At 36.1% G+C, this 12,884-nt stretch overlaps 1 protein-coding gene across 2 annotated transcripts in view; it reads right to left on the bottom strand.

The window, feature by feature from the left end:
• The window catches only part of nedd9 (neural precursor cell expressed, developmentally down-regulated 9), a 132,524-nt gene that overhangs the window by 16,277 nt on the left and 103,363 nt on the right, over positions 1-12,884 (bottom strand). For both annotated transcript variants that reach the window (XM_062029574.1, XM_062029573.1), the window contains one exon: positions 4,289-4,387. In XM_062029574.1, coding sequence (XP_061885558.1) covers positions 4,289-4,387 — 99 coding nt within the window. The remainder of the gene's footprint in view (positions 1-4,288; positions 4,388-12,884) is intronic.

Genomic DNA, 12,884 nt, shown 5'->3' with positions numbered 1-12,884 from the left:
GCTGCGATGACCTTGATGCTAAAGCGGACGGATAGTCATTAAAAAAAAACATACATCCATCCATTTTCTACCGCTTATTCCCTTCAGGAGTGTAAATAAAAACAATGAACACAACTAGGGCTGCAACAACTAATCGATTAAATAGATTATAAAAATAGTTGGCGATTAATTTAGTCATCGATTCGTTGGATCCATGCTATGCGCAGAGGCAATTTTTTAATTTTTTATAAACCTTTATTTATAAACTGCAACATGTACAAACAGCTGAGAAACAATAATCAAAATAAGTATGGTGCCAGTATGCTGTTTTTTTTCAATAAAATACTGGAAAGGATAGAAATGTAGTTTGTCTCTTTTATCCGGTTATTAATCGAAGTAATAATCGGCAGATTAATCGATTATCAAATTAAACGTTAGTTGCAGCCCTAAACACAACAACAAACTAGCATTCACAGGCACAAAATGAGCAATAACCTTATGTTCTGTTGTCAAATCAGGTTTAAAAACATGAGATTGTTTGGCATATTTCTTATGACCATACTTGCCAACCTTAAGACCTCTGAATTTGGGAGATGGAGGGGTGGGGGTGTATATTGTAACTTCCTGGAAGAGTTAGTGCTGCAAGGGGTTCTGGGTATTTGTTTATGTTGTGTTACGGTGCGGATGTTCTCCCGACATGTGTTTGTCATTCTTGTTTGGTGTGGGTTCACAGTGTGGCGCATATTTGTAACAGTGTTAAAGTTGTTTATACGGCTACCCTCAGTGTGACCTTTATGGCTGTTGCCTTGCATTCACTTATGTGTGTGTAAAAGCCGCATATATTATGTGACTGGCACGCTGTTAATATTGAGGAAAGGTGGACGTGACGACAGGTTGCAGAGGACGCAAAAGGTAGTGCCTTTAAAGCACGCCCTTAATATTGTTATCTGGGTGAAAATCGGGACAAATTCGGGAGAATGGTTGCCCCGGGAGATTTTTGGGAGGGGCACTGAAATTCGGGAGTCTCCCGGGAAAATGGGGAGGGTTGGCAAGTATGCTTATGACATGTGACAAAGCAAAAAGGTCAGTCGTCATGACAATGATGCAATTTAGACTAAGGCTGAAACGACGCGTCGACGTAGTCGACGTCATCGGTTACGTAAATACGTCGACGCCGTTTTTGTGCGTCGACGCGTCGCATAATGACGTCACACTACCGTCATGGCGAAGCGCAAAGCAGACGATCAAAGAAGACGATGCGAGCGGTGCGAGCGAGGGGGGAAAAGCATGCCAAAAGTGGTCAAAAGTGTGGGAGTATTTCAATAAACGGCCTAATAATGTTGTTGTATGCACACTGTGTCGAGCGGAAATGGCCTATCATAGCAGCACAACGGCTATGAACGAACATTTGAAAAGAAAACCATCAACTAGTCAATCGTCCGCGCGAGCATACGTTGTCATCATTACACAAAAACATGAATGTGTCATTTGTATCTGCTAGGGGTGTAACGGTACGTGTTTTGTATTGAACCGTTTCGGTACGGGGCTTTTGGTTCGGTACGGGGGTGTACCGAACGAGTTTCTAAGCTAAAGCTAAAGTCTTAACAAGCTGCTTTGCTCCGTCTGCCTCTGTCTCAGCACGCAGCATTGTCCCACCCACACAACCATCTGATTGGTACACACGCAGCATTGTCCCACCCACACAACCATCTGATTGGTACACACGAAGCATTATCAGCCAATCAGCAGTGCGTATTCATAGCACATGTAGTCAGCGCTTCAGCGTGGAGCAGATAGGTGTTTAGCAGGTGAGCATCAGGCAGCGGACTCTCCCCAAATGATAATAAACACCTCCCAGTCAACTACTAGTAACATCACTATGAGCCCGTTGACCTTCTAGAAACTAAAACTACAGCTCAGCTCACTCGCAATCCTGGCTTGAGGTGAAGGCTAATTAGCTCTCAGTTCCAGCCACATCGACCCCTTCTGAGCGCCTATTTTCAGCTGCTGGGAATATTGTAAACAAGAAAAGAACCAAAGCATGTAGACATGCTAACATTTCTTCATTACAACTGTTAGTCACTCACTGGAATGAGTAGAATTGGTTATTGTGTACTGTGTTGGACTGGATGTTTATTTTGCACATTTTAAAAGCAATACTTAATGTTTACAGTGCTCCAGAATATTTAGATTGGCACTTTTTTGTATTGGATGTTTATCTTTATTTTTGCACATTTTAGCAAATAAGCAATACTTTCACTTTTGTTGAAATGTTTACACTGTTGTTACAGAATATTTCGTTTTGCACTTTTTTGTATTGGATGTTTATCTTTATTTTTGCACATTTTAAAGCAAAATAAGCAATACTTTTACTTTTGAAATGCTTATACTATTGCAGAATATTAAGATTTGCACTGGATGTTGACTTTTATATTTGCAAATTAAAAAGCAAATAAGCTACTTTTAATTTTGTTAAATGTTAAAAGTTTTAAATGTTTACATTGTTACAGAATATTTAGTCATGTTGTTGTCAATGTTGACTGAGTGGCCATACTTTTTTTTTTTTGTAAATAAAAGCCATGCCTTTTGAAAAAACGGGCCTACATTTATTTTTTCATCTTCATTTTGAATAATAAAATAATCGGTAAAAGGAAAAATAATCCATAGATTAATCGGAAAAAATAATCTATAGATTAACCGATTAATCGAAAAAAATAATCTATAGATTAATCGATAGAAAAATAATCGTTAGCTGCAGCCTTACTTTAGACCATAGCATAATCCCCCCTAAAGTCCTTTTTAATCTACTCAATTAGTCATTTCCCAAAATGCTCAATTAGATGCAATTTATTTGCATATATTTATCATTCCTTACTGGATTAATCATGGAAAGAAAGTAAAATTTTCCCGTCAAAAAACACATTTTTTTTGCTATTTTGATGATTTTATTTAGCTACATTACAGGAGATACATATTAGCTTTCAGTGCACTGCAGTTCCTCAATAATCAACATTAAATGAAAGCTCATTATTATCGTGGTAACGTACAGTACAGGCCAAAAGATTGGACACACCTTCTCCTCATTCAATGGGTTTTCTGTATTTTCATGACTATTTACATTGTAGATTGTCACATCAAAACTATGAATGAACACATGTGGAGTTATGTACTTAACAAAAAAAAGGTGAAATAACTGAAAACATGTTTTATATTCTAGTTTCTTCAAAATAGCCACCCTTTGCTCTGATTACTTTTTTGCACACTCTTGGCATTCTCTCCATGAGTAGTCACCTGAAATGGTTTTCACTTCACAGGTGTGCTTGACGCTCATGGAGAATGCCAAGAGTGTGCAAAGCAGTAATCAGAGCAGAGGGTGGCTATTTTGAAGAAACTAGAATATAAAACATGTTTTCAGTTATTTTTTTTGTTAAGTACATAACTCCACATTCATAGTTTTGATGTGACAATCTACAATGTAAATAGTCATGGAAATAAAGAAAACTAACTTTTGGTCTGTACCGTATATAATACATTTCTTATACATATTCATACGTAAGTGCAGCTTATTTTTTTGAACATCTTTCCTAATGTAAATATAATCAACATTGTTATGTTTGGTCCTTAGTAAAGATGTTAATTTTACAACAACTCTAGATTCAGTTCTGACTCTTGAGTTGACAATTCCATTCAAAATCAATGATCACAATATATTCTTCATATAGAAATGAGAAGAAAACTGGGTCGTAACAAAAAAACTTGCGACTCGGATGTGAATCTGTTTTTTTCCCCGCCCTCCTGAATGAATCCTGACTGTTATCCCCAACATGTAGCCATGACAACAACACCATAGCATGGGAAGTACTTAGTGACGTAAAACAGTAATAAGTAGACTTGCAAACATCCTATAAGAGTTTCATTGTTGGAGGAAGAAGATGGATGGATGGATGGAATAGGGAAGTCCTTCATTAGCTTGTTAAATGCTTGTTTTATCATATATTGCACCTGTCAATGTTAACTTTTGTATGCACATCAAATCAACAAAAAAATCCTGACTTTGGAGCAATGTTCACGGACTCCAAAATATAGTGCTAATTTAAAAAAATCAGATGATTTAGATTATTGGTGATTTTAAAAAATGATTAATTGTGATTAATCACAGTAAATGATAAGCTTGAATCATTTAAATGTGCTTGGCAGAGACACAAATGCATGTTTTTACTGCACATACATTGTGACAAGCCTAAAAAGAATGTCAAAGGTCCAAATGTTATTCCTGGAAGGTGCTAATTGTGTAGTGAGCAGCACCTACCCCCTGTGACCTGCTGGGTGGGACATCATAGAGGTCCTGCTGGTTGTGCTGTCCTGGACTGTACGTGTACATCTGTCCCACTCGGGTGGGGGTCACCACCTGTCCAATCACAGCAGGGAAGGAGACAAACAATCAGAGCTGTGGTGGAAACAAAGGACAAACATGGACTTTTGTGTGCGTGTTTTGGGCCGCCATTGTTGAGCCAATAAGGACCAGACATGTTTGAGTTGCGTAGTGAGTAAGTCACTACAGGCTGTAGCTTTAAGGCAGGGTGTGTTCAGTTTGCATTGCAAGACGTCACCAGTTTAATACGGAATCTGGCTTCAATATCTGACAATATTATTGTTGCCAGTTTGCCACCATCTTGTGGACACCGTGAGTAATTAATGTTAATGACCATGAATTGCACATGAAAGTGTACACAGCATAGCATGTTTTTTTACGTGACCCAATCCAAGGACTTCCCCACACATGGCACAAATAAAGTAAGACAACAAGTCATCACACAACACAACTCAACTTTGTGGGCATGATACAAAATGTCCAATCACAAAACATTATTTAACATTGCACCTATTTAAATCCTCTGCAAAGCATCATGGGACAATGCAAAACATGCTCGACACACTTATCCATTTTAGCTGCTTGATGTTTCTGATTGATTACAAAACTTTAAGAAGGTCATCACTGAACATTAAAAGGTTGAACACACTCACATATATATACATACATACATATACATATACATATATATATATATATATATATATATATATATATATATATATATGTACATATACATATATATATACACACATGCATATATATACACATGCATAAATATATACACACATGCATATACATATATACATACATGCATGTATATATAAATATATACATACACACATATATATATATACACATACATACACATATATGTATATATGTATAAATATATACATACACACATATACACATTTATATACACACATATATATATATATACACATATATATATATATACATATATATATATAGACATATATATATATACACATACATACACACATATGTATATATATATAAATATATACATACACACATATACACATTTATATACACACACATATATATATAGACATATATATATATATATATATATACACACAGACACACATATATATACACACATATATATAGACATATATATATATATATATATATATATATATACACACACATATATATACACACACATATATACACGTGCATACACACACACATATATATATATATATATATACACACACATATAAAGTATATATATATACATACATATATACACACATATATACATGTATACACACACATATATATACACATATATATGCATATATATATATACACACACACACATATATATATATATACACACACACACATGTATACATAAATATATATATACACACATATATACAATAGACACACACACATATGTAAACATACATATATATACACACATATATACATACATACACATATATATATATACATACACACACACACACGTATATATATTTATATATACACATACATATATATTATATACATACATATTACACATTTTATATACATACATACATATATTATATACACACACACACACACATGTATATATATATATATATATATTATATACATACATACATATATTATATACACACACACACACATGTATGTATATATATATATATATATATATATATATATATATATATATATATATATATATATATATATATATATATATATATATATATATATATATATATATATATATATATACACACATACATACACACACATATACATACATACCTATATACATGCATACATTTACAAACATATAGTACATATACATTATATGTTTTTTGTTGCGCTTTAGTTTTGTATGTAGAAATGGCGGGGCAGGTTCCATCACATCTGTGCTCTTATAAAGTATTTTGTTTCTATAATGTTTCCCTCTTGGTTTTTTTAACCTTTTTTGTGTGGAAGTGTTGCATCAGCACTGCAACCACATCATTTTCCCACTCTGGGATAAATAAAGTGTTTTAATAGGTTTATCCTACACATGCATAGCTTGCACTGAAACTGTCCAACTATGTTCTTTCTAATTGTGAACACCAGGACTACTTTGCTGCAGACAGGCTTCAGGATAATGATGTGATTAGCGCCAGGAAAGCAAAACATTTTTGCTAGTGACATTTCTCTCTCTCATTTTTTTCCCTCTCTTTCCCGTCAGCGCTGATCAGTCCTTCCACACCTCCTAATCCCTCTCTTTCCACTGCCTTGCAGCCCCTACAAAGCAGAGCTGCAGACCTCCTCGCTGCGTCAGACAGACGGAGGAATTCTGGGAATGTCCTTCCTTGGGCCCACAACTCCTTTTCCACCCCCACACGCTACTTCATTACCGGGGTTCCAAAATAGGAGTGGGAAAGGTTTCTAAGGGGGTACAAGACTTTAGTCACTCTTCTTGAGTCATCATAAAGATGATGGTGAGGGGAAAGAGTGGGATGAATGTTTTCGTGGGGGAAGAGAAGGGGGTTAAGACTGGTCTGTTAGAGAGATTTATGAAAAAAAAGTCAACAGTGGGGGTGGAAAATAGGAGTATGTTGCTCAGTATGGAAAGGAATGCCATTCAACGCTGGAGTCCATCTGCTTCTAATCAATCCCATTTGAACAAGCGTGAGGTGATTTAAGGTGGTCATAGTTGGCATACCTGTCCACGCATGCAACACACTGATGGCTGAAGTAAAGCAGCTGAGGAATAAATAGCCTCCCTGAGCCGAGCTCTTCGCACGCACCGTCGCTCAATCAACCTCACACTGAAAATGCTTCTTTTCTGCTCGGCCAACAGAACTATGGCATGACAGTAGGGGTGTAACGGTACACAAAAATTTCGGTTCGGTACGTACCTCGGTTTAGAGGTCACGGTTCGGTTCATTTTCGGTACAGTAAGAAAACAACAAAATATAAATTTTTTGGTTATTTATTTACCAAATTGGCAAAATCTTCCACTAAATATATTTTTCTTAGTGGAATATTTGATGTGAAATAAGGGGAACCTTGGATAGGTCAATAATTCATAATGACATTGATTTTGATTCAATATTATGTTTTGAGCAATGACTGTTTGAAATAATAAAAAACAGCTTTGTTTTATTAGTCAACATTGCAACTTTTTCTAAATTACACTACCGTTAAAAGTTTGGGGTCACATTGAAATGTCCTTATTTTTTAAGGAAAAGCACTGTACTTTTCAATGAAGATAACTTTAAACTAATCTTAACTTTAAAGAAATACACTCTATACATTGCTAATGTGGTAAATGACTATTCTAGCTGCAAATGTCTGGTTTTTGTTGCAATATCTACATAGGTGTATAGAGGCCCATTTCCAGCAACTATCACTCCAGTGTTCTAATGGTACAATGTGTTTGCTCATTGGCTCAGAAGGCTAATTGATGATTAGAAAACCCTTGTGCAATCATGTTCACACATCTGAAAACAGTTTAGCTCGTTACAGAAGCTACAAAACTGACCTTCCTTTGAGCAGATTGAGTTTCTGGAGCATCACATTTGTGGGGTCAATTAAACGCTCAAAATGGCCAGAAAAAGAGAACTTTCATCTGAAACTCGACAGTCTATTCTTGTTCTTAGAAATGAAGGCTATTCCACAAAATTTTTTGGGTGACCCCAAACTTTTGAACGGTAGTGTACATTTAACCTTTAAGCTTTTTTATTTAATTTTTGTTATGTTTTTGTTTGTTTTAATGGTATTTTTAGAATGTGCCGTGGGCCTTTAAAACATTAGCTGTGGGCCGCAAATGGCCTCCGGGGCACACTTTTGACACCCCTGCTATAGATAATAAAATATTAAATGGATAAAAAGCAGAGCCTGGCGACGACAGTGCGCCTTATAACCTGGAGTGGGTCTAAGGCCAGCAAAGAATGTTACATTAATATCTAAATGGTAGACATTTGTCCATGAAAATATGAAGAAGCTGCTGATGGTGTGTTTGACTGAGAAGCAGCTGGAAGAAGATACTGTGGAAGTACATTATTATTACAACATAACTTCATACATATTTTATTGTATTGTTGTTATACACAATTTCTTATCTAAAAGTTTGTTTTCCTTAGTAACAGAACAAATTAAGCTTGTAGATTGAGGTTCTACTATACTTAGGGTGGTTCAATTTAGCTTACTTAACATTTATAACCTGCAACCTGTTTTCAAAGGGTTCAATTATCATTATTTTACCCAAAAATATGTTGATATACCTTTAATCTCGTGTAACAAAGTGAAAATGTCATATCACTGTTGTTGTGATCAAAATGATCACGGTATTGTTGAATGTGCTCAAAAAGCATGCAAGTACTATTTTGATTTTTTTTTTTAAATAACTAAAACAAATATACCCGCTGTTTAAAAAACCCACTATTTTGCATGTTTTGGGTTTGTTGCAACATCCTACTTTGAAGGCACTGTAAAAACATGTGTCCTATTTCTTCGAGTAAATGTCGATCACTGTTCTCAGAGAGCACAGATTGGAGGTTCAATGTGCACAATTGAATATCTTAGTTGTTCAAACACTATTGTGTTTATATAAGTTTAGATTGGGGTACGTCTCTTGTTTTAATGTTAGCATTTAAGCTAGCGCCAACCCGTCGGTGAGTTTATCAAAGTGCGTCTGTCAATAACAGTCTTCAGATAATTCAAATTTAACACGACAATATTTACCGCGGTTATCATCCACAGACACAATTCAACAGCAGACCAGTGGCAAACAATGAAAACAATTACAGTACAGGCCAAAAGTTTGGACACACCTCCTCATTAAATGCGGTTTCTTTATTTTCATGACTATTTACATTGTAGATTGTCAAATCAAAACTTTGAATGAACACATGTGGAGTTATGTACTTAACAAAAACATGTTGTATATTGTAGTTTCCCTTTGCTCTGATTACTGCTTTGCACACTCTTGGCATTCTCTCGATGAGCTTGAAGCACACCTGTGAAGTGAATAACCATTTCAGGTGACTACCTTTAAGCTCATTGAGAGAATACCTAGAGTTTGCGAAAAAGTAATCAGAGCAAAGGGTGGCTATTTTGAAGAAACTAGAATATAAAACATGTTTCCAGTTATTTCACCTTTTTTTGGTTAAGTACATAACTCCACATGTGTTCATTCATAGTTTTGATGTGACAATCTACAATGTAAATAGTCATGAAAATACAGAAAATGCATTGAATGAGAAGGTGTGTCCAAACTTTTGGCCTGTACTGTACGTTAACGTACATGGAGCTGGGCCATACATATTTTGTTGTGTTTCTATCGTGAACAAACAAATGCTAAGTTTCAAAAACTGCTTTAAAAACCTCTAAAGGCTTAGTGGCCACATGCGTGGACAGCACCTTTTAGCTCTTATTTCCAAAATTGTGTACACTACTGAATTGGGGACTTATGGCAGCTTATCAATCAATCAATCAATCAATCAATCAATCAATGTTTATTTATATAGCCCTAAATCACAAGTGTCTCAAAGGGCTGTGTGGCCACTTATACTGCCACCTGGTGGTGTCAGAAGAGTATAACATACAATGGAATTTGGAAAAGAAAGTGTAAAAATAAGAATTAGCATGTCACTACACATGAAGTACACGTTTGTGTACTTATGAACTAAGTACATCATATAAAAAGATGATTCTTAGTTTTTATACTAATCAGGGCCGAATAAGCCCAAATAGCAAAGAGAAATAAAAAAAAAGCATGTAAACAAACCATGATTGACCATGACCAGACTTGAGAACAAATGTTATTGGAAGCTCATCCTAAGTAAAAGCAAAGTGAGGTTTGGTAAAAGGTAGATGTAGCCTTGCAGGTTAGTGATAAGAGGATATCTGCCACATGCAGATGGCAGCAAGGTGTGTGTATAAAGCCTTCAATGACCTTTTCTGAGGTAGGTGTGAGCAGCTCGTCAGTCCGCCTTGCCATATGCACTTGTTTATTCCTCTTGTTGACCCAGCACACTGTGCCTCCCAGGAGGCCATAATTGCCGCAAGGTAAATATTTATGGGGTCCAATGAGGTTGGTTGCTTTTTGTGGCGCTGATTTTCAGGACAAAAAAGGCAGCCGGGGCGATGACGTCACCAAAGGCTTACGAGAGAGCGAACAAACATTTGCTGCCACTGACGTGATAGGCTGCAAGGATTCCTTCACTAGGAGGAAGCGTGTGACTAAGAGGGGGATCGGGTTTAAACTGGGGCCCCGAGGAGCCAAAAGATATGTTATATGTTGCGGTTGAGTGAGTCATGACTGTTTGCTCAGCACACTGGCAGGCTCAGGTTCTGGCAGGTAAGACTGACTTCACTGTTATTTGAGAGGTGTCGTCATAACTCCTTTATTGGCTGGTAGTAAACCTTCTTACGTTTCATGCACTTTGTCCTCTGCAACTATTGCTAAACTGGGAATTGAAGTACAGTAGTACTTCAACTGTGACAAAGCTCTTGACTCGAAACACTTGCATCTCAAATCAACATCTTCCATTTAAATGAATTGGAATCAATTTAGTTGGTACTTGGACGCCAAAACATCCCAATTTTAACATGAAACATGCCTTTTAAAAAGAAAAACGAACTTTTAGGTAATAAATATTGTAAAAAAACAATACTGTACGTTACGATCTAATAATAATGTACAGCATTTACCTTTACAGTTTCAACAGTCAAACACACCATCAGCAGCTTCTTCATATTCTCGTGGATACACGTCCGCCGTTTAGATATTATTTTAACATTCCTGGCTGGTGTTATCGACTTATTTTGCTCCAGTATAGTGCAAACTAGCAGTGATACGACTGAACTGCTTGGCCAAGCTCGGTCATGTTTTGGATTATTTATTTGGTTTTATTCGGGTCTGTGGGACCCGTTTTCATTTTTTATTAAAAGGAAAATGATACAATTAATTTTGTCAAACTGAGACTCACTGACTTTGGCTCATTTTCTGTGAAGAACATATATCAGAATACATATTTAATGACCACACACCATACACCCCCCCTACACATTTCTATTACATATAAGATATCCGGGTCCACTGGACCCGGGGCTAATAGAAGTGTGGAAGTTGATGTTCTGTGGTCTATCAGACCCACAAACGCTGGCTGAGTAATTAATTCAATGATTGTCATTCGCGGTCTGTGGTCCATCAGACCCACAAACGCTGGCTGAGTAATTAATTCAATAAATGTCATTCGCGGTTTCTCAGCACTCCTCCATTCGCAATCACTTTCGTCCTTCCCATGGTTGGAACACCAAAGTCATGTCCATCTCCAGCTGTGAGCAAATGCTAGCAGGTAAGACAGTTTTTGAGCGGATTTCCCAAGGTTCACTGTGACATTTGCTCCACCAACTAATGACCGGGATGTTTGTAACTTAAAGCATGACAATCAGCTCCTTTCTCAAAACACTCTCTATTTGGTACATGCTTAACTTGAGGTACCACTGTATAGGAAAGTGAGTCAAAGTGAAAAAAAAAAAAACTGCCTTAATGTTTGGGTTCTTTAAATTTGAATTTTCCACACATGACTGTCACCATGGGCCTTTCTGGAAATCTATGAAGCGTACTTTTTGACATCCTTTAGTTTGCCACACCCACACAACACTGTCACCATGGGCCTTTCTAGAATCTATGAAGCGTACTTTTTGACATCCTTTAGTTTGACACACCCACACAACACACACGTTTGTATTTTATGAATAAACCACAAGTACCGTACTATAAGTCGCAGTTTTTTCATAGTTTGGCCGGGGGTGCGACTTATACTCAGGAGCGACTTTATGTGTGAAATTATTAACACATTAGCGTAAAATATCAAATAATATTATTTAGCTCATTCACGTAAGAGACTAGACGTATAAGATTTCATGGGATTTAGCAATTAGGAGTGACAGATTGTTTGGTAAAGGTATAGCATGTTCTATATGTTATAGTTATTTCAATGACTCTTACCATAATATGTTACGTTAACATACCAGGCACGTTCTCAGTTGGTTATTTATGCCTCATATAACGTACACTTATTCAGCCTGTTGTTCACTATTCTTTATTTATTTTAAATTGCCTTTCAAATGTCTATTCTTGGTGTTGGCTTTTATCAAATACATTTCCCCTCAAAAATGTGACTTATACTCCTGTGCGACTTGTGTTTTTTTCCTTCTTTATTATGCATTTTCGGCCGGTGCGACTTATACTCCAAAAAATACGGTAAGTCCGAACAGTATATTGTTTTTTTATTTATTCATTTAATTATTTCTAACAATAAAACTAAGTTAGAGTTTTCGGTCTTTTGAGCACAATTTAACATCACCGTGATTAATAATAACCGTGCAAGTTTTGGTCATAATAACCGCGATATAAAATGATCACATTGTTACATCCCCAACCATAAATTAGGATGATATCCAGAATACATATTAATAAAAAGGACAATTCAAGTATTTGAAAGGATTGGGAAAAAACCCAAAAAGT

The sequence above is a fragment of the Entelurus aequoreus genome, linkage group LG20, assembly GCF_033978785.1.
Source record: "Entelurus aequoreus isolate RoL-2023_Sb linkage group LG20, RoL_Eaeq_v1.1, whole genome shotgun sequence".
NCBI lineage: Eukaryota > Metazoa > Chordata > Actinopteri > Syngnathiformes > Syngnathidae > Entelurus > Entelurus aequoreus.
This window is presented reverse-complemented; position numbering and strand designations above follow the sequence as displayed.